Source organism: Phasianus colchicus, chromosome 1 (assembly GCF_987193195.1).
Source record: "Phasianus colchicus chromosome 1, bPhaCol1.hap1.1, whole genome shotgun sequence".
In the NCBI taxonomy this organism is placed as follows: domain Eukaryota; kingdom Metazoa; phylum Chordata; class Aves; order Galliformes; family Phasianidae; genus Phasianus; species Phasianus colchicus.
In genome coordinates, this window is record NC_143436.1 from 179,973,173 (window position 1) to 179,996,562 (window position 23,390).

At 41.1% G+C, this 23,390-nt stretch overlaps 1 protein-coding gene across 1 annotated transcript in view; it reads left to right on the forward strand.

Annotated features, from left to right (window-relative positions):
* Nucleotides 1-23,390, forward strand: part of CRYL1 (crystallin lambda 1) — a 53,274-nt gene that overhangs the window by 3,972 nt on the left and 25,912 nt on the right. The window contains exons 3-4 of the mRNA XM_031615874.2: nt 5,342-5,468; nt 20,090-20,251. Of these exons, the coding sequence (XP_031471734.2) occupies nt 5,342-5,468; nt 20,090-20,251 (289 nt within the window). The remainder of the gene's footprint in view (nt 1-5,341; nt 5,469-20,089; nt 20,252-23,390) is intronic.

Below are 23,390 nucleotides of genomic sequence, written 5' to 3' on the forward strand. Positions count from 1 at the left end.
TTTGATAGTGAAGGAGGGGAAAATCTATCTTAAGTGATGGTTTGTCTTTGTGTTGTTTTTTGTTGTTTTTTTTTTTTTTTCAAAGCTCTGCAGGTAGATTTTAATCAAACCTAACATATTTATTACACTTGCATTTTTTTTTTTTTTTTTTGCAGAATTGCTGTCATAGCACTATCCACAGTAAGACTGTAGATTTATTGAGAATGGAAGGAGTTCTGCATGATATGTTAGTAAAGCCAGCACTCATCCCTTTTTATTCCTTGTCTAATAGCAGAATGAGGACTTCAGTATTCTGAGGTTTTCAGCTTGGAAAAGAGAAACAAATTACTGTGTATAGCTGGGTGGAGAGCTATTTGAGGTGTGTCAGTGTACTGTCCTGTGCCTGTATGTGCTGTTCCATAGGAGTTCAGGGCAGGTTTTGCCTTTTACATAAGGTGTTCTTAACTCAACTTATAATTAACTTATGTATCTTGGCTGTTCTAACATCTTAGTTAAACAGTTTAGTTCCAGAAAAACATAGCATTTGTGACAAGAACACAAGCTATGCAGTTGTTTTTTTTTCCCAACCAATATTTTAATGATTGAATCTGTGAAAATACAGTTAAACTGGAACATTCTTTTGGCACTGATTTCATAGCACACAACCTGCAGTAAAACTGTTTGCATTACTGAGATGATATTTTTATAAGAGCTGGAACTTCAGCAGATCCTGAAGGCTCATAGAGGAGAGCAGCAGGGCCTGCTGGTGAAGTTGAGTGACAAAGCAGTTGGTAGTTACTTTTCTGAACTTGCTGGGATTTGCTTTCTGGGAAATTTTTAAAATGTAGTTGTGGGAGTGTTGTTTTTGGGTGTGTGGTTGTGTGTTGTTGTTTGTTTGTTTGTTTTTAATTCAGTGTTGAAAAGGGTTTTGTTCTTTAGTCCATGACTTAAAAGTATGGAGCTACTTTAAAATATTAAACAGAAGAGTATAAAGGAATGTTTTTAGCTTTTCTTTTCTAAACTAAGGAGAAGATTTGAGTAGTACAAAGCACTTTTATAAGGAGTAGAAATGAGCTATTATGTGATTCACTTTTGGAACAATGGTTTAACTCATTGTTCTGAATATATACAAGCTGTATAAGAAGTGCACTTCAGGATTCCTTAACCTAGAGAATTTAGGTCTCACAAAACAGCAGGTGCACAGATCTGCAAGAGGACAGGCAGGAGAGTAGGATGGTGGTCGGTGATGAGGGCCTGCTTTTATCTGCGTGGAAACTCTGAAATGTGTTCTGCACTATTTCCAGAATGTGTGCCCAAAAATGAGACCAAACTGGAATTTGCATCTACTGATGCAAGTGGAAACTTGTAACAGTTACCACAATAGCAGTAGACCAGGTATGGAAAGGAAAGTGTGTTTACTAAGGCCTAGCTTGGCTTAGTGGATTCACGGCCTGCCTACCTGCTGACATGCACGTGGTGCCCTGACACAAAAAGTGACTTCATGCTGGATTGAACTGGGTGTACCAGTAGCATCATTAACCAGTGTTTGCTCTAATGGAACAACCTTTTTTCCGGGGGAAGAGAAAAAAAAAATCAATTGAACAGCTTCATGCCACTTGACCTACTGAAAAAACCCTGTAGTAACCTGCCTTGGAAGGTGTAACTTTTCCTATCTGATACTTTTTCTTCCGAGTCCTCGTGATTCTGGTTTGATTGCAAGATAGCTGAACTTTAAAATAATGAAAAATAGAAAAACAAATGGTGTGGTATTCCTGAAATTAAGCCTAAAACATACCATATAGTGTGTGTTACCCCCCTTGCCCATTGATTGTTGTGTAGATTTCTTTCAAATAGGTACCATGCTACTACTCTAAAAAGAATTATGTTGCTGATAAAGATAAAACACAGTGGTAATGCTGCACTAATAATAAGGTAATGAAGCTGTAGAAGGAATACTGTATGGAAAAAGTGGATGGGAAGTTTGAGACTGGTCTAATTGTTCCCCCATGACAGTTTCTTCCAATCACTGAGGAAGAAAAGTTTCCAGGTTCTTGTAAGGAGCTGTGAGGCCTGGAGGTGGGTCGCTGCTGTGTTGGAGTTGATAACTCTGCTTTTCAGAAGTTCTGCATTCAGAAATGTGTTGGTTTCTTGAGATGTGAAGGCTGGGGAGTTTGTGCTAAGTAGTGCTCTGGTGCTTGTCTGCTCAGTCTTGTCTGGGTGGTCACTCATACACATGCTCTGAGCTTGTGCTGAACTGTTTAGGTTTGGAAGCTGTAGGGCCAAATTCCTTTAGGCATGGTGCCTACTTCCATTCTCTCTAGTCCTTTGCCCTGCTGTAGTAATATTACGAAAAAGACTTTAATTATTGGCATCACTTCCAAGGCCCTTCTTTAAAACCTTCTGCAATAGGTGTTGTCATCAAGAGCATCACAGGCAGTTTGGACCCAGAGTGTTGCTATAGATTGGGTGCCCTATTTTGAAATGTATACTGGTTCAGTTCCCAGAATAGTGTTGACACATACAGTCCAGTACAACAGTGAAGCACTGGAGATATGCAATGTCAAATTGTGGGCTCTCAAAAAATTAATATTTTCTTCTGGGTGTGAATTTCTCATTCTCTGAAGACCTTATGGATACTGAGCCAAACTTGTCAAGCTTTGCATGCGGTATAGCTGCAGTGTGAAGTCATGTGGTGTGTCCTACAGCAATGACTGCTTTGTCCTTGGAGTCTGTGCTCATTCTTGGGGATGATCGCCCTGAAGTTGAAACTGCTCTGAATAAAAAGTCATCCAGTAGAGGTCAGTGGTGCACTGCTGTGTACCTTAACCAGTCTGTTACTGTTTAATGCACGTTAAGTATTGGGGAGGCTCCCTGCCATTGCTTATGCTTCTGTGGTAATGTAGGACCCAAGGGGAATTTAAATAGAGTTTAGCATTTGGAAAACTTAAAGTTCGTCTGTGGAATAAGACAATCACATTGCCAATAAATGTATGTAGTGAAGGTGGTTAAAAAAAAAAAAAATTGTGGCAATAGAACAAGGAGAAATGTCTTCATGCTCAGGGAGGGTAGGTTTAGGTTAGATATAAGGAAAAAAAATCTTTTACAGTGAGAGTGGTGAGGCACTGGAACAGGTTATATAGTGATGTGGTTGATGCCTTGTCCCTGGAGACTTTGAAGGTGAGGCTGGATCAGACTCTGGGCAGCATGGTCTCACTGTGGTGTCTGTCTTCATTGCAGGGGAGTTGGCCTAGATGGCCTTCAGAGGTCCCTTCCGACTCTAAGGATTCTATGATTCTGCTAGTTATGACCTTTTAATAAAACCATGTTGGAACTAGTAGAGTTTAGTTATGTTGTGTCCAAGAAAATATAACAAATCAGAATTTTATTTCAGCATCTGTACCTCTGCAATTTGATAGTTGATTTCAGCTCAAGCTGAATATTTGAGGGCCCACTGAATCTCTGAGGTTGGACTTGCTTCTGCGTAGTTTAATAGGAACTGGATTGTTTTTGTATAAGTAACTTTTATCTTTGCTAACTTAAGAATACTGTGATTGAAATGGCTTGGTTTTTGCTATTTTCTGTCAGGGAGAAATAGGTACTTATATTATAAAGATGAGACTTGCACATTTGAATGCCAAAAAAAAAAAAAATCAGACAAAGACACTATGTTTTCCTCTCTGAAAGAGAACTGAAGGTTATTGTCTCAGAATGTGCTGACAGGGTAGGATTAATCTTCATTTTATTTAGGGAATCTAGGGGAGGAACACAATATTAGATCTATGGATTCAACATTTATTGACAGTAAAGAGCTCTAAATAAAAGGATGGATTGACAGAGTGTGTATATGTTAGCCCGTGTTGCTCAGCAGGCAGTCTGAAAAGCAGAGAGTAAAAGATGCAGACAGAATGGCCTGCATCCCTCTCCCTCTTCTGTTAATTTAAAATGTCGCGTGGAAAGCTGTTGATGGGTTTCTCACCCCAATTTCATACAACAGCTGAAAGCTGAGGTGCAGTCAATCCGTCTGCAATACCTCTGCTTGGGGTGGCTGCAGCTGCCTGGCTGGTAGAGATGAAGAAATGCTGCCTCAGTGTAAGTGCTGGAGCTGATGCTACCCTTGTTCCAAGGTTAACTGCCTGCCTGGCGTTGTAAGTATTAAGGGCAGCATTTGCCTCTGGCTGCTGTAGTTAATATAGGAAACATTTGGGGTCCCTGTCTCTTCTGAGGTGTCTGCAAAACTAAGTCCAGTGGTACTGTTCCAGAAATCCCTTTGTACCAACTGTCATGTGTGCCTTTGTGTCACAGTCACTTAGGGAACATGTGATGGATCACTAGTTGTTTCTATACTCATCTGTGTGATATTTGTAATACAGGAATACACATTTTTTTCTCCCCAGGCTGTACAGCTTCTATTTGCTGTGGCTTTTCTACCCTCCAGCTGGGTGCCAAGTGTAATTTACTTATTATGTAAGCAAGCACCAAAGAGAAGCCAAAGGATTTATTTATTCCACCCCACTCCTCCCCCCAGTTATCAGCTGATAACCATCAGCTGAATTTCTTCCTCTCTTCAGAATGAGCAATTTTTGCTGAATAATAACAAAGCTATAGAGAAGTTCTGAACTTAGGCAACTGATGAGCTTAAATGTATTAATGGTTGTATCAGAGAGCTTCAGGTTCATAGTGATCAGATGGTTTAATCCCACATAACTTCTGTGAAAATTGCACTTCTCAGTTACTTGAGCAGCTTTGAAAATGGCTTGCTTGCTCTCAGCTTTTGAGGGTTTCAAGCTGTAGAGACTTCATCAGGTGGCTTGTCCAAATGCAGCAGTGATGTGTACCTGAATGTTCAGTTAAAGTTCTGGCCACTCAATTTATTAATTACAGAAATTTTCAGACACGCTGTAGTCATTACCTATGTTAGGGGGATTTTTTTTTTTTATGAACAATTTCTGGCTGCGTGGAATACTTCTGTTCCTTTTTTTAATATGGTTAAACAATGATGCTATAGTGAGATGTCATAACAAAAGGGCTATTGTTAGTAATACTATAGGAAAAAAATAAAAGGTACACTAAATTTAAGGAGAAGTTCTTGCTGATCCTGCACTAGTAAAAACAAATCTGACGTGGTGACTAATTTGGGAGTAGGAATAGATCTCTTAGCTGTCCACGTATGAAAAGAAGGAAGGAGGGGAATAGAGAGAGAGAAACAAAGATAAAGGACTGAAATGAACGTTTGTTTCTGACTATATATACAGTGGCATGACAAATAGTGTGTCGTTACTACGTCATTAAGAAGCTTTTATTGAAAAATAATAATAATGGCTTTAAAATGATAATGTAGATAAATGTGCTTTATTTCTGTTAGCAAACAAATGAAAGAGCTGGAGGAGTCAGGATTCCTGAAAGGAACTTTGAGTGCAGAGAAGCAGTTAGCTCTCATCAGTGTCTGCACGGACCTGAAGGATGCAGTAGAGGGTGCTACTTTCATTCAGGTAAGCAAATGTTTGACAACTCCTAGCAAACAATGAAAGATGAAAAACTGCTTGCTGTAGGTGGACAGTGAAGAGTTCAACACCCTGTCCCTGTAAGGTTTGTGTTTGTTATGATTAAAATTCTTTCCAGCCAGGACAGATTATTGTTTCTTTGTAGTTTTTCTGTTTGAGAATCTTTGCAGGTTTCTTCTGGGTTGTGTTGGAAAAAACTCTCAGCTGACTAAGCTCTGAGAGAATTGTTTACCTGTGTGTGTAACAAAGACTGTACCTCTTAGAAGGAAGAATATGGGGCAGAAGATTCTCAGGGGAGGGCTTATCTGTTGGACAACATCACACATCCTAGAGCTAGGATTAAAAAGTATTTTTTTCTTCTCTAGGTATCTAGAGGCAGGAAATATGGCTGTGCCAAGGGTAACTTCTGTTCTGCTGTCCTAGAATGCAGGCCTCTTTCTGCTTGTGCTTCCTGCTGTCTCTGTCACAACAGCTTGTCATGGGTGCTGCAAAGAGTCCTGCACAAAGGGCTGAAATTGTAGCTGAAAGCAGCTATCCACAGCATTAGAGTATTAAAAACAAGGTTTGTAGACAGCACTGAATCCATGCTGCTAAGTAACATTTGTCTGAGGAACAAGCTAGATTACTGGACTTGACAGTTCATGCTGCTTATCTATTAGTATGCTCACTGACGTGGGCATAGTTAAATGAGTGGATGCAATAGAGATCATTTCTGGAGTAAAGCATAAATAAGTCTGCTAGGACTTGACACCTTCTACCTTACAGGGTTGCCTGTTACTATTCCAGTGTTCATTAACTGTCCTCACACATTCATGTGCTGCACCCAGGAGTTTAGAGTTCATATTGTCTCAGGCTGTAAATATCACAGTTTGATCAACTTCAGCACATCCTTCATCATAATTTTAATCAAGAGGACAGACTTCCAGTCTTTTTTCCTCTTGCCAAGCTGGCTAGTTGAAGGGGAAAGAATGGGAGGTAAAGAAGTCAGGGATGTGAATGCACTACAGTTACTACTACTATTACTCTACTATAGTACACTATTTTGTGTTCATTTCCCTTTCAAGGGTCATGAAACCATTTAGTGTTAGCCCAATAGCTTACTTTCTCATCTGTATTGAGCTTAGAGTTTGTTAGTTCATAGTTTCCACATACTGCTTACCTTTGCTGAATTTAATCTGCAAGTTTATTGTCTATTCACTCAGTCTTATAGAATCTGTATGCGGATGTTTGTAGTAATAATGACAAGGATCAACTTAGTTCTGTGAGCTAACTAGCAGGCCTTTTCATCTCTATGTCTGTGAAGCAGCACTGGTAGCACGTTACACTGAGTAAGAGCTGTCTGCCAGTTACTGTCTGTTACTGGATCACTCACATAACTAGCTAACTTCCTTGAAAGCCTTTATTTTATTACAAGACTTCTGGATGTGCATGCTGACTGCATCAGCTGCATGATTGATTGCTGCATTCCCTCCTTTAGGGATTTCCCTTCGAAAAAGTTGCTTTGACTCTTCCATGTTTATCTAAAGCACATTCAGTGCTACCCCTTTTTAAAACAAACAAACAAAAAATAAAACTGCTTAATAGAGACATAAGGCTTACAGGCTCAGTGTATAGGTCTTCCCTGAATCTCCTTTAAAGTAGCCTCATGCTTGCCACTTTCCTCCTCTTTGGTACCAAAAAGTACATCTTCAGTTATTTCAAATCAGCAGTTGTATATTCCCATTTCTGGGTTGGGTATTGTAACTATACCAAAACTGGATAGCATGTCCCAGTATCTTATTTTTTGGTTATCCCTCCTTTTGTCTGTGATTTATTCTGCTTCTTTGCATTTGAGACAAACCCTAGAAGTTCCCAAAAGCAGGGCTTCAGTGTCTGCAAAGGTTAGAAAGGAAAAACAGAAGTAGCAAAGAAACTCCTGTTCTGCGTGCATTTTCTAGATGGTCCCTCTGGACTTACATCCTCTTCTAGCCCTATGCATTCCTTTTCTCCATGCATCTTGAAGGAAAAAATATATTTTTAACTGTTCAATAAATTGACACTTTTTTGTGCCTTTTTCTCATTCTTTCTTTGGCAAACATCCTTCAGAGCCGTGATTGTTGGGTGCCATTTCAGTTTTATCAAGTCTGCCTTCTTGGTTCTAGTAGACTCTTCTTTATGCCTGTTTTTTTATTCTTTCAAACATTTCTTACAACCTAGTATATAAATTTCTATTCCCTCTATGGTGTCTGTTAGTGTCTGATCTTTTTTGCTGCCAAGTGAGCATCTCTGTACAAGTATCCTGAATTATCCTTGACTGCCTTTTGAAGCTCCGTGCAGCTGTAATGGATTTGCTAGAAGATTTTTGAACAAGGGCCTGCATGCTGCTTTAGATGAAGTTGGGGCTGCATTCTTCCCCCCCGCCATTCATGTTCTCCTTGATCTGCTGTTCTGTGAAAAGTCTTGGACAAGTATTGAATCAGAATTTTCCATTAAAACAAACCTGTGGAAGTCAGCTGGTCCAACCTGCTACTCAAAGCAGAACAAACTTGAATCTTACATACAGCTTAGGATTTTTCCAACTGAGTTTTGAATATCTCTAAGGACTTCTAGCTTCTCCAGGTAATTTGCTGCAGTATGTCATTACCCTCATTATGATGCTTCTTTCCTAATATCAAATTAGAACTTCTGTTCTTGCAACTTTTGTCTCTTGCCTCTATCCAAACTCTATGGACCTTTGAGAAGATCTGGCTTCCGGGTACTCTCTTCAGGTAGTTGAAGACAGCAGTGTTGTATTGATAGTGTCTGAATAGAATCAGTCTACCTGGGGTGCTATCATATTCCTTTTCTCCTTCCAATGCCACTCAACACGTTGTTAAGCATATATATAAATAAAGTAGCTGCAGTGTGCCAATAGATAATAAGCCTTAAGTGTGAAATGCTGTTGGTGGTTTTTGTATCAGCTTATCAGTTTCAAACTATAGCATCAACTTTTGGCTTGAAACAAAGTGTTATCAAATAGGTAATGTAAGCAGGCAAATTATTTGAACTAGGTTTTAATTTGTTCTTTTAGAATGGGGGTGGGAAGGGAAATGGATATAAAAGAATTCTCATTCTAGGCTCGTAGCTTTATTTCAGCAATGAAATGACTACCTTCTGGCTGAACTTACTGAACTTCTGAAACTTGACCAAGTAAAGCTTTAAACCTAGGAGGACAAGATGGAACAATTGTAACTTATGGGGCAAGAGTATTGACTTTTTTATTGGTTACTTAAAAACATTGTTTGTGTTAATCTTGGTTGAATATAGAGGGCTTAATTTTCTGGTCTGATAATAAAATCCTACTGATTAACTTGTCAGAAGACTTCCATGAGATCTGTATTTCTTTACACTAGATCTCAGTTGGTTAAAACTTAATTTCTTTTCAAATTTGACCTTAATAGAGTAAGTCCAACCCCAATTAAAAAAAAAAATCCTTGATCTTTGTGCTCCTTGAATGAATTCTTGTACTGAGCCTCCTTTTTTTTTTTTTTTTTTTTTTTTTTTTTTTTTTTTTGTGGGACATAAATTAAAACAAATGGGGTAGCCTATAAAAATAAATTAAAAATAGGGAACTTCTTGAGTATCATGAATGAAGATACAAAAATAAAAAAGATGCAAAGATAATTAGAAGGACTGAGAAGAAAATTCAGAACAGTGGCATCATGACCTTCTGAATACAAGGTATGATTTGTATATTAGTTTGTCTTCACTATCTTGGATGCTTTTATGAAGCAACCTGTTTTGATGATTTGGTGTGCTTTACATCATCTTCAGAAAGAAATTAGTCTCTTTTTTTGTCTCTAAAACATGAGTATTCACTCAGAAAATAATTGAATAGAGTTTCACTTCTTAGAGTTTTCTTTCACTACTTAGAAAGCAGGTGGAAGTCTTTTACCACAACTATTAAAATAAAAGCACTACTTTTTATGCTTGGCTCTATTACTTTTGCTACTGAACTCTTCCAAAGTTTATTAGCTTTCATAGGAGGATGAAATGACTGGTTGTTGGTAAGATCTTATGTTTGACACTTGAGCTCTTGTGTACTCTGGCATCCAAGCAGGAGAATGACTTGGTGCTAAGGGCAGTGCTTGCAATGAGCTGTAGGGCTTGGCAGGGTCATTGATGGGGCTGGAGAGTTGCAGAGGGATGCTTGCTGAGCCATAGGACAAAGCAGACTGCAAAGGGAAGTTAACCTTAGTCTACTCCAGTGGAAAGGATTTGTAATCCTCACAATATGAGGTATTTATCCTTCTATCTTTTACATAGCTCTGTATAAAATGCCCTAAAGCAGGTGTTGTTTTTTTTTTTTTTTTTGTGGATTGTTTTCTTTAAGAAGGGAGGGTCTCTTCTTGTTCCCCTTTACACCTGCAGATTCTTTTGAACTGGTGGCAATAACACTAATAGATGTTTTAGCCTGGTTTCCTTTCTATCTTTATGGCTATTTTATCCCTCCCAGTCAGAAAAACAGAGTTACCACCTTATAAACAAAACAAAAAAAAAACTTTCAAAAAGACTGGAAGTGCCTCACAATCAGTCTCGACAGTTAGGTCTCTTGTGTTCTGTCATAAATTTATCTTTGATACCAGTTTCTACCATTAGTGTTTTTTCTACTTTTCTGATGACTTCCAAGGACTACTTCTGGTGATGGGCAAATACAGCTGTTTGCAGATGTGCAGAGATGCTTACTGTTGCCCTGAACCCATAGGGTAGAAGACAATCTTGATTTGGAAGGTGTGTTAATACCTATGTACATGAAAAGCTGCTGCACGGCAGAGTGTTCAAACATTTCAGTAACACAATTTCTTTGGGTCTGCTATCTGGTCAACTTGGAGCACTGGACAAACAAACATGGGTCTGTTTGCTCTTAATTGGGCAAATGTAACCTTAGGCCTGGTTTTACCTTATCTAGCTTAAACACTGATCTTGAGGCACTGGAAGTTGCATTTCAGCCTCTGAGGTAGCTGGTTCTAGGGGTTTTAATCATCTTGCCATCTTTGTAGATGTTGGGGAAGAAAACTCTGTTTGTAATTTGAAGGGTTGAATGAGTCTGATCACAAAGACCTGCTGTAAAATGCTTTCTTGTCCGTGTTTGAATTGAACTGAAAAATGATGTTTGAATAAGCAGTTTGTCACTTCTGTGATGCTCTTACTGAATGGACTCTTCATATTTTTCTAATATTCACTCCTGTCTAGCCTTTGTGTGTATCAAGTGGCATTATTGACTATTGCAGATTTGAAAATAGTCTTCATTGCCATAATTGTCATCTTGCCCAGAAGTTAACCCTGCTCCTCGTGTTCTTTCGATGTTCCCTGATCTCCTTTCAAGAGCTGTATTTCCATTGTCTTTCTTAAACATTTCTTCCCCTTGTACCTTTCTCTTTTTCAGGTTGGGTGGGATCTCTGTAAAAGAAGATACCTGATTATTTGAAATGGGATGTGGGGAGGAGGGTATTCATCAACCTTTTGTTAAGATCTTGTTCCTTAAGAGAACATAAAAGATGCTCACCTCTTCTACAGCAGCCTGATCATCTTGTCTATCCACCTCTTCAAAGCTCTGCAGAATACAGGAACCTCATGAAAAACGGTGGTTGTCTTCATTGTGTGATACTGACACTGGGTGAGGCAAAAATTCCCTTATTGGTATGCATTTAAAAAGCAAAACAAAAAACCCAAAAACAACACTCTCCCTCTCCCAAAAGCTCCAAAATCTTCAAGTTTTGACTCTTATTTAGGTAATGTTGTTCTGCTTTCCCAACTTCTGCTCTCTATTTTGTGCTAACTAAAAGTTGAACAGACACTTGTAATTCAGTCAGTTGTCCTGAAAAGTGTACGATGGCAGTAACTTGATAGTATACTGCTCTAGTTCCTTAACAGGGTATGTTTCTGAACTGTAGGAAAGTACAAAATGTTTCCACCGAAATGCTAGATTTCACCTCACTGTAGTGGTATTTATTTGTACGGTATCATGTGGTAGGCAGTCTTTTGTGTCTGTCAAGAGCTAGTGATTTGAGAAGCATCAAATTTCCCCCTAGTATGAACTCATACAGTCAAGACACTTAAGTTATCATTTTACTAGATTTGAGTTCAGTTATAGCCACAAATTCATTTTTAAAGTTGCCATTTTTATAGGTATCTCAACTGGTGGCAGTGTACCCCTCAGAAGTGACTCACCTGTTGGCCCTTCAATTAAGGCCCTGCTATTCTCAGCCTTCTCTTACCCTGGGCTTACAGGATACCAGTTTGTGTTCAGCTTGAGGGGACAAAAAGAAAAAAGGAAAAAAAAGAAAAGGGGAAAAAAAAAAAAAGACTTGATTGCCCAGGTTGTGTGGTTTGTTTGAGAATAACTGGAATTTTTTTGTATCTAAGGAGTCTTTTGTCTCCAGACACGGTTTGTTAGCGATTGGGTATTTGAACATGTGCTTAACACCTATTTTGGAGGAAGCTGTGTACCAGGTATTTAGAATGCATATCTGCAGGGGGAATGGGGGCTGACAGCCTGTTGGGCTTCTGTTCCCTGGCTTATATCCCACTTGTCTGGGTTCCTGCTCCTTCGCTGCACATTTCAGGGTCAGGGTCCTTGATCCTGCCCCTTGCAGTTGTGCAGAGCCAGGTACTCCCCAGTGATCTTAGAGGCTGGAGGTTCAGGTTGTAATTATACCTTGACATAACAATGTTATAAGAGTCTTTTGGCTTTTAATCTTCTTTATTCTAACTGATCAGAATACTGACACCACTCTGAAAGATGGCCAATAGCCTGGGGCCTTGCTCAGTGACAGCTGTGTGCATCTCTGTTTGTACTGTGTCCCAAACCCAACTGATGGTATGTATGAATCTTCTGTCAAGTGGCAGTCCTTACCTTTACTTATAGGTGAGCTTAAAAGCACTTTGTAAAAAGAGGCTGAAGTAAATGTTTTTCCCATTATGCCATCTTTGCAGTCTGAAGTGATGCTTTCTTATTTTACACCTTGTTGTAGTTAATATATGTAGTCAAATGGTTGCTTCTCTATTTGGGGAGAGCAGAACGAAGTATGGCATAACCTTGAAATCTAAAGCTGTGAAGCATTTGAACCCTCCTAGGCTTTTGTCATCCTCAAAGTAGAGAGATTAAGACAAAGCTTATGCTTTGTTTCTTTTCACTTTCCTGACAGTTTTTGCACTGCATGTTATTTCCCTAGGCTTTCCTATCACTTGTTCAAAACAAGCCATGCTTGCAACTTTCCAAGACCTGCATGTGTGGTCCTGTCTCTTCTCTTCTACTTGTTGTCTGAGCAGTGTGTTAATGCCACTTCCACTTTTTACTGATCTGTGAAGTCAAAAAACATATAGTCACAGTACTTATTTTTAACCACAGTTGTAAGGCCAAATGCTTTGGAAAGTCAATGTAAAAAAATTCAATAAAGCTGGTAATTTAATTCTGGGAGTGCTAGGGCAGGAGACAAAAAGTTGCTTTCAACCCTGTGATCTTCACTTTTTTTTTTTTCCCCATCTGTTCTGTGCTAGAGGAGCATGTCCTGAACTGTGATGTGGGGGGAGGCTGTTTTATCTTTCTTTTTTTAACCCTGTTATGCTTTCTTATGGAAAGAAACCTTGAAGCTTAAAGGTTGTCCACAGAATCATAGAATCACAAGGTTGGAAAGAACCTGCAAGATTGTCTAATCCAACCATCCTCCCATTACCATTGCTACCACAAGCTACTAAACCGTATCTCACAGCTCCTCATCCAGACACCTCTTGAACACTGTCAGGAACGGCGACTCCACCACCTCCTAATACAGGCCATTCCAGTGCCTGACCATTCTCTGAGAGAAAAAGTTCTTCCTTATGTCTAACCTAAACCTCTTCTGGTCCAACTTGTGGTCATTTCTTTCAGTCCTGTTCGTTGCCTGGGAGAAGAGGCCAAACCCTTCCTCATCACAGCCTCCCTTCAGGAAGCTGTAGAGTGCAATGAGGTCTTCTCTGAGCCTCTTCTTTTCCAGACTAAACAGTCCCAGATCCCTCAGCCATTCCTCAGAGGACTTGTGCTCCAGACCCCTCACCAGTTTTGTTTCCTTTTCTCTGGACATGCTCTAGAGCCTCAATGTCTTTCTTGTAGTGAGGGACCCAAAACTGAACACAGTACTCAACATGGGGCCTCACCAGTGCTGAGTACAGGGGGATGATCACCTCCCTGCTCCTGCTGGCCATCACTATTTCTAATGCAGGCCAGGATGCTGTTGGCCCTCTTGGCCACATGGGCACACAGTCAGCTCATGTTCAGCCGAGCCTCAGCCAATACCCCCAGGTCCCTTTTCACAGTCATCCAGCCACTCGTCCCCAAGCCTGTAGCGCTGCACGGGTTTGTTGTGGCCAAAGTGCGGCACCCGGCACTTGGCCTTGTTGGACCTCATCCCATTCACCTCAGCCCAGCGATCCAGCTTATCTAAATGCCTCTGAAGGGCCTTCCTACCTTCAGGCAGATCAACAACACCTCCCACCTTGGTGTCATCTCAAACTTACTGAGGGTACACTCAATCCCCTCATCTAGGTCATCAAGAAAGATATTATACAAGATGGGCCCCAGCACCAACCCCTAGGGGACACCACTTGTAATGGCTTGCCAGCTGGACTTAACTCCATTAACCACTGGGCACAGCCCTCCAGCCAGTTCCTTGCCCAAAGAAGGGTATACTTGTCCAGGCCACAGGCAGTCATTTCCCCAGAAGAATACTGTGAGAGACCTTGTCAAAGGCTTTGCTGGAGTCTAGGTAGACTACATCAACAGCCTTTCCCTCGTCTACCAGTCTGATCACCCAGTCATAGAAGGAGATGAGGTTGGTCGAGAACAACCTGCCTTTCATGAACCCATGCTGGCTGGGCCTGATCCCCTGAATGCCACATATGTGCTGTGTGATCTCACCCAAGATGATTTGCTCCATAACTTTCCCTGGTTATGCTGACAGGCCTGTAGTTCCCTGGATCCTCCTTACGGCCCTTTTTGTAGATGGGAGTCACATCGGCAAGCCTCCAATCCTCTGGGACCTCTCCAGATAACCAGGAGCACTGGTAGATGGCTGAAGAGTAGCTCAGCAATCACCCCACCAGCTCCCTCAACACCCTAGGATAAAGCCCATCCCATGGACATGTGACAGTCCAGATGGAGGAGGAGCTCTCTGAATCCACCTGAATTACCAGGGGTGTATTCTGCATAGCATCCCAGACTTCCAGATCAGGCTGTAAAGTACCCTGAGGATAACTGATCTGCCTATTAAGGGCAGATGTAAAGAAGGTATTGAAAACCTCAGCCTTCTCCTTATCCTCAGTGGTCATGTTCCCTGCTGTATCAAGTAAAGGATGGAAATTCTCCCTGGTTCTTCTCTTACCACTGATATATTTATAAAAGGATTTCTTACTGACTTTTACTGCAGTGGCCAATCTGAGTTCATGATGGGCTTTTGCTCTCCTCCCTGCGTACCTTAGCAAATTCCTTGTAATCTCCCCAAGTAGCCTGTCCCTTCTTCCAGAGGACATAGACTCTTTTTCTTCCGGAGTCTCAACAATATTTCCCAGTTCATCCACACTGGTCTTCTTCCCCTACAGCTCGCCTTATGGTATTCAGGGACAGCCTATTCTTGTGCCTTCAAGATTTCCATCTTGAGGAGCATCCAGGCTTCTTGGATCCCTTTACCCTTAAGAAGCAACTCCCAAGGGACCTATGCTACTAGCGTCCTGGACAGGTCAACGTCTGCCCTCTTGGAGTTCAAGATAGCAGTTTTGCTAGACATCATTCTGACATCTCAGAGGGATGCCTTGACAGGCTGGAAAGGTGGGCCCGGGTGAACCTGATGAGGTTCAACACGGCAAAGTGTAGAGTTTTGCACTTGGGCCGGTGGAATCCCAGGCATCCGTATAGTCTGGAAGGAATGGTCCTTGAGAGAAGGACCTGGGGGCCTTGATAGATGAAAAACTGAACGTGAGCCAGCAACGTGCCCTTGCAGCTCGGAAAGCAAATGGTATCTGGGCTCCATCAAAAGAGGGGTGGCCAGCAGGGACAGGGATGTGATTGTCCCCCTTTATTCTGCTCTTGTGAGGCCCTATCTGCAGTACTGTATCCAGGTCTGGAGCCCCCAGTACAAGAAAGACAGGGAGCTGTTGGAGAGGGTCCAGAGGAGAGCCACAAAGATGGTCAGGGGACTGGAGCACCTCCCCTGTGAAGACAGGCTGGGGGAGCTGGGCTTGTTCAGCCTGGAGAAAAGAAGGCTGCGGGGTGACCTCATTGCAGCCTTTCAGTACCTAAAGGAAGCCTACAAACAGGAGGGGAATCTTTGAAAGGGTAGATAACTGCAGGATGAGGGGAAATGGTTTTAAGTTGAGGGAGGGGAGATTTAGGTTAGACATCGGGGGAAATTCCTTACAGAGAGAGTGGTGAGGTGCTGGAACAGGCTGCCCAGAGAAGTTGTGGATGCCCTGTCCCTGGAGGTGTTCAAGGCCAGGTTGAATGGGGCCCTGGGCAGCCTGGTCTAATATTGAATAGGGAGCTTGGTGGCCCTGCATGTGGCAGGGAGGTTGGAGCTTCATGATCTTTGAGGTCCCTTCCAAACCTGGCCATTCTGTGATCTCCAAGAATAAAGAAATCTATGGTTTCATGGTCACTCTGCCCAGGACAGTTCCCAGCCTTCACATCTCCCACTAGTCCTTCTCTGTTAGTGAAGAGCAGGTCTAGCAGGGTACCACCCTGGTGGGCTCTCCTACCAGCTGCAGAAGGAAGGTATCTTCCACACACTCTAAGCTATCTTCCACACACTTTAAATGTTCATATCAACAGATTCACGGAATCATAGGGCCTGCAAGGGACCTCTGGAGATTGTCTAGTCCAAGCCCCTGATGCAGCAGTATCCTTAGAGTAGGTTACTCAAAATTCCTATAGGAATTAGGCAGAATTCACCTCTCTGAGCTGTATTTGTATTATTTGGTGTAGGGAGGATATCACGCTGCAAAATTTTAGACCATTCATCTTTTAAGCTTCTTTCTGGAGTCAGCAGTTGCTTTTTATTATTTACATTATTTTCATTGTTATTATGTAGATTTGTTAAATAATATGGAATAATGGCATTTGACTGTACAGGCACTTGCTATAGTTAAAAGAACTCTAAGATCTGTTTCATTTAACTAAATTTCCAAATCTCCTGTTCAGATCTCTTTTGTCTTCTGTCCTTATATGAATAAAACTAAATACTAAATAACTTAATCCTTTCTTTATGTGGGTGTATGCAAATCAGGCTTTGTTTTAAAAATACATCCCTCTATAGTGATTTGATAAGTTGAAAATAAAAGAACTATGCCTGAAGTCTTTTCTGTCTTCTTTTTAGTGGATTATAGCTGTAGAAGATAAATTATTTGTATAAAGGGATTAGGTGCTGAAAAGCAGCTTTCTGAGACATAGATGTCTCTCTGCTCTTTGTTTCTTAATCCTGAGAAGATGTTCATATTCCCAAAAGCTGACAGTCTGTCCCAGTGGGTATTCTTAGTGTCCCAGGAGCACTGGTTGTGTCTCGCCTGTGGGGGAGCTCAGTGCCCTGAAGGCTTCTTGTGATGTCTGCATACAAGGATTGCTGTCACCTGGCCCTGGAGAGTGTTCTGTGAAGGGCCTCGAAGCTGACAGCTACATCACAGCACTGAGAGCACTTACAGTGCTGTAAGTGGTGTGTATAAATACAGGAATGGAGCCAGAGTTTGTGGTGCATTTGGAGATCCTCATTTAAGTGCTCAAGGTGAAGAGCACGTGTGTAGCAGTCAAAGTGGGTATGGCCTCTAAGCAGCTCACCTGCTGTTGAAGCCCTGTTGAGCTCAATGGAGACTGAGAAGACAGAAATCCAGAGGATGATTTTCTACCTTAGTCATGGCTTGGGCTGTTGGACTCTACTGTTGTCATGTGGTTCAGTACTGCTCCCAATGATAGTGTTGTGAGATGTTGTAAAAGGACGTTGCTGAATGGTTGATAATATTTGACCTTTTTTGTGTCAGCTTAAATCTTGGGATTTCAGCTCATGTCTTATGCTTGTGCTGCTATTTTAGTACCATTGTGTTGCATTTGGTGCATTTATGTACCATTGTGTTACAGTGCTTTGCTTCAGGCAACGCTTTGCTTCTTAACCACACAGGGCTGGTAAACACATAGTCTTGGCAGCAAGTCTAATTGCCATGCAAGGAGAAGGAAGATGTTCTGCAAGGAAAGTGTTTTGGGGAGTGTTTCCTAGAGGGAGGTGGATTGCTTCCTTGGCGTGTCCAAGAGTGGATGGGAAGAACCTGGAAAGATGCCAGCATCTAATGAAAGTAAATGAAGTTACTGTGCTCAGATGAGCACGGGTGTGTGTGGGAGTGCAGATGGCATGGTGGAAAGAGCCTGTACAAAACCACTTGACTTAAACAGATAAAACTTCTAAGCTCTATGTGTACTGGCATTCATTTAAGGGGTTGAGTCATATGAGGGCAGATTCTCTTTAGGGGTGGCTAGACTCTGTCTGGATATGGGTGGATGTGGTCTGGTACGTGCTTATCTTTGTGCCTTCAGAGTTCATAGAGTGCTCAAGCGGCTGCTGAGTGTTTGCTGAACAAATAGTTAGACAGCTTAATACCTGTTGTCTTTAAGTTGTTAATACAACATAATTATTCCAGGAGGTGGGTCTTAAAAATTAGTAGCTGTCATGTTCTGATCAGGCTGTTAAAGGTGTCTGATAAAGTCAAAGTCAATTTAGTAGCAGCCTTGTTCAGGTGCTCAAGCCTCAGAATAAAGGTGTACTGTTTGCTGCACATGAGAAGTGCCATCCTGCCTACAAAAAGGGCACAGAAATATTCAGTGTCACTTAAAATGCATTGAGGTGTGTGCTAACCTTCTTAGCACTGATTCTTTGAGGGAGACTGAGGTGGCTTTAAAGCCGTATCTTATCTTTGTTTGATCTTCTTTTTCTCAGGGTAAGCAGGATAGCTTCAGACCTCTCTGTGCTCCAAAACTGACAGTGAGTGAGGTTCCTGTTTAATAGGTTGTTCAGAGTTTTATTTTCCCTCTGTTCTTAAGGGAATTGGTTTCTCTGAGAAAATAATTGCATGCTTGATGAGGATAGAAACTTCTTTGCAGTGGTCCAACAACGTGAATACAATTGTGATGCTATATGAGAAACTTCAAGCAAATGGCCCATTCAGAAACCTTGCGTAATCGTGGCAGGTTTGAGTTTCCAGCAGATTTGAGTTTGCCTTTTTGATTATCATCTGATGTGAGAGGAGGCTTAGAGTTTCAAGCTCTCAATAAGCCTATTCAGTGTGACCCTTTTATTAGCCTGAACAGTATCTGCAGAATTCTCTTCATCTTTGGCTTTACTAAAAGAAACTATTTAAACTTAACTAACAAGCAGGGATCCTGGAATTAGGAGCAGAGTATCACTTTGTTTTGATAACGCCATCTATTACTTTGGGCTCTATCTGGAGTTCTTAAATGACCCTGTTTATCTTTTCTACATCATGGAACTTTTAGTACTGTCCCATACAACTTGCTTATATCCTAATAAGGCTTAAAATTAGTTTTAACCCTTTTGTACTTGGTCTGATGGAAACTGGCTCTGAGCATTTCTGTCTGGTTCAGCGTAACCAGACAGGATGGGATGAAAGGCTGATACATAGGGAAAAAAAGTAGGTATTGTCTGTGTCTTTTAAAGGGAAAGCTGAAGTCTTTGAAGTTTGGAATTCTGTTTGGATTTTTTTGAAACACTTTTAGGTGGTAAAAAAACAAACAAACAAAGAATCCAAGCAGGCTGTCCTCGTCCTGGTCAGTTGGAAGTATTTCCTGTTGATTCCAGGATTCTCTGTTTTCCCATGCCCTCATTGCTCCCAGATTTCTGCATGCTCTCCTTCCGGCTGCTCCTGGGGATAACTTTTAACATTCTAGAGATTGAATCTGGCTGTTGGCTCATCCCTGTGAAATTTCACACTGCCATTCTGCAGAGCTAGGCATGTTCATTAGCTTTGGGAAAAGTTTTGATAGTATGCATTCTTTTTCAATCTATGAATATGATAGTATGCAATCTTTCTCTGGTCTGTAATAGGTTGAATAACTTTTTGAGTATGGCAGGTATTTTAGTGCAGATTCTTAAGGTTGGTATTCTCTGCCATAGTTGTGGGAACTGCAGGTTCATCTTCTTTGTAGCTACATATGTTCATTTTCATCTTGTCTGAAAAAGAATACTGACTTACCTCATTTGATGTTCTCTTAAAAACAACCAAAAACAGTGATGAAAAACAAGTCTTATTCCTCCCTACCTTGTTACATCTGTGCATCAGTAGAAGTCTGTACTGTATGCAAACCAGAACAATCTGTTTTATGTTCAGTCTGCAGTGGTGTGTGGTCATCTCCTTTCTGCTGTAAAGAACCTCCTGGACTTTCCCTTTCTTTATATGTAGGAAGATATTTTTGTGTTGTGGCTTACTGGTGTATCCATGCTGAGTTAAAACTGGTAGTTTGTATAGAGTTCTTATATTTTTGATTGGATCACTGAAGCCTGAAATGCATGGATAAGTGCTATTAGTAGAAGTCTACTAACACTGTTTTTATGTTCTTATTTCAGGAATGTACTCCCGAGAACCTGGACCTGAAAAAGAAGATTTTTAGTCAATTGGATCTCATTGTTGATGACAGTGTTATCTTGAGCAGCTCAACCTCTTGTCTCTTACCTAGCAAATTATTCACTGGCCTTAAACATGTTAAGCAGTGTATTGTGTCACATCCTGTAAGTATGATGGAGAGTATTGTTCTTATAATGGTATTAGAAGTACTTAATTTAACGGCATCCGAGTTATTTCTTGCAGACTGAGAGAGACTAGAGGATATTTTGAGTGCTTTTGTGCCATTGTTAGTGTACAGGGCCTGAATTTTCAATAATGTTTTAGTTTCATCATTCTGTGAGTAACAGCATATACTAAATCGACAATATGCATGGATGTTTTGTACCACTAGCTCAAGATACCTACCATTTCAATTCTTGCACTGATATTGTTGTGTTATTCCAGCTACTGGGTCTCAGAATACAGGAAGTGTGTTTTGTTGACCAACCCATAAAATTCCCTGTGCTCTTTTCACAGTGCTGCTTTACTATGAGATCTCTACAACAACCTAATGCTGCAGAGTCAAAATGCTTGAGCTGTTCCTTTCTGACACCCTGCTACCACTGCCTTTGTGCCTTGGGGTGACTGATCAGAAGGATTCTGTCCAAATAATTTACTGCTTTTTTTTTTTTTTAAATCCTCTTTTAATTAAAAGAAGGAAAAAAAAAAAAAGACAAAGATCATAGAATGGCTTTGGTTGGAAGGGACCTCAAGGGTCATCAAGTTCCAACCCTCCTGCCACAGGCAGGACTGCCAGCTGCTAGATCAAGTAGTAGATCAGATTGCTTAGGGCCCCACTCAACCTGGCCCCATCCAACTACTTCCAGGGACAGGGCATCCACAACCTTTCTGGGTAACCAGTTCCAGCACCTCACCGTTCTCTCAGTAAAGAGCTTCCCTCTGAAACCTAATCTAAATCACCTTTCCTTTAGTTTAAAACCATTTCCCCTTGTCCTGTCACTATCTACGCATGTAAAAAGTTTATTTCCCTCAAGTTTATAAACTCTTTTTAAATATCAGAAGGCTGCAATGATATGTCCCTGCAGCCTTCTCTTTTCCAGGTTGAACAAGGCCAGTTCCTTCAGCCTATCTTCACAGGAGAGGTGCTGTAGTCCTTGGATCATCGTCATGGCCCTCCTTTGGACCCTCTCCAAAAGCTCTGCATCCTTCCTGTGTTGGGGGCCCCAGACTTGCATGCAGTACTCCAGCTGGGACCTCATTAAAGCAGAGGGGGACAATTGCCTCCCTTGCCCTACTGGTCACCCAGGATACCATTGGCCTTCCATGCTGCAAGCACATGCTCTGGCTTATGTTACGTTTTTCAACAACCAGAACCTCTAAGTCCTTCTCAGCAGGGCTGCTCTCAAAGAGTTACTCTCCCAGTCTGTATACATATATGGGATTACTTAGACCCAAGTGCAAAACCTTGCACTTTGCTTTGTTGAACCTTATTAGATTCACAGGGGCCTACTTTTAGAATTTATCAAGGTTCTTCTGGACAGCATCTTTTCCTTCTATTCTGTCAACTGCACCACTTAGCTTGGTGTCATCAGTAAACTTGCTGGGGATGTGCTTGATTCCATCATCTATGTCACTGATAAGATGTTAGAGAGTACTGGTTCCAAGACAGATCCCTGGGAGACACCTCTTGTGACTGGCCTCCATCTGGACATGGAACTGTTGACCACAACCCTCTGACTGTGACCATCCAACCAATTCCTTATCCGCTGAATAGCTCACCCTTCAAACCTATATCTATCCAATTTGGAGATAAGGATGTGGTGGGGGACTGTATCAAAGGCCTTGCAGAAGTACAGATAGATGACAAAAGTTGCCTTTCCATTGTCCACCAGTGCCATCACTCCATCATAGAAGGCACCAGATTTGTCAGGCATGACTTTCCCTTGATAAAGCTGTGCTGGCTGTCTCAGATGATGCTCATGTGCCTTAGAATGTCTTCCAGAAGGATCTGTTTCATGATCTTTCCAGGCACAGAGATGAAGCTCACCAGCCTCTAGTTCCCTGGGTTCTCCTTCCTCCCGTTCTTGTAAATGGGGGTGATGTTTCCCTTTGAAGAACAAGTGTCAAAGTTTGTATGTGTGCCTATGTCTAAAGTTCAGGAGTTGCTTACTTCATATTTCCAGATTCTAACTCTGTAGTGTAAGAGAAAACAAAATGCCTATTCTTTTAAACTACTGTATTAAATAATTTTATTGATAATTATGACTTTATTTATTACCATTTCCTAGGCTTCTGCTCCTCCTGTCTGTCAGCCTTTCATATTTAATTATTCTTTTTTATTATCATCCCAGGTTGGTTTCTGTTGATTGGTCTATTTAGTTGGAGCTGCATTTTTCTGAAACAATCTTTGGTCAGATCTGGCAAAGCAGTCAGTCTCTGCATTTTCCTAGATTGCTGTTGTAAGGATACTTACAAAGCAATGTATGTATGTATTTTCCAAAGCAAATAGTTTGGAGTTTTTAATTGTTCTGAAATGGCCTTGCAGTCTGACTGAGACCAATTTCTTAGTAGTCTCACCTTCACTTCAAGGGGAGTATACTGTGGAAGCTGGGATCCTGTACATAATTCCAGGAGCATTTCTCTATTTGTTACATCAGGACAAATACTTACTTTGCAGTTGGTTTTAGATGGTTTTAATTGTGGCCTTGCTGACATCATGGGGAATGGTGACTGAAGGAAGTTAGCAGTTCAGAAAGATGCTGTGAAAACAGTGTGGAATCTGATATTCTAGAAAGACAAAACCTTAAGTTGTAAAGGCTCTGGTGCAGGTGAGCTTGCTTAGGAGAAATGAAAGGCTGTAAGGGCAGGAGGAGCTAATTACTCTACTTAACGTAATAGGCTTAAGAACTAGAAAAAAAATAAATAACATATCACAGCTGTATAATAGAAATGCACACAATCCTTACAGGCACAGCTGTGCTCTGCAGTCATTCTCTGGCCTTCCTTTCACAGCATTCATTTCTTGAGTACTGTGTCAGCCTGCTAGGTCACACAGCTAGAAACATGGAGCTAGAGGAGATGAGCTGCTCAGTGAAGTTCCTTGCTATAAAGGAAACCATATCATCAGTTGGCCTTGAAAGATATCAAGCTCTCTTTGCTACATGCTTTATTATGATTAATTTACATGACTGCTTCTATCTGAAGTTGTTTTTCTGTTCTATTTTGGTTTTATTAACAGTCATTAAAATTAATTTGTTGTTTGTTTAGACTGTGTAGTTATGTCACTTGTCTAATTCTGTGTGT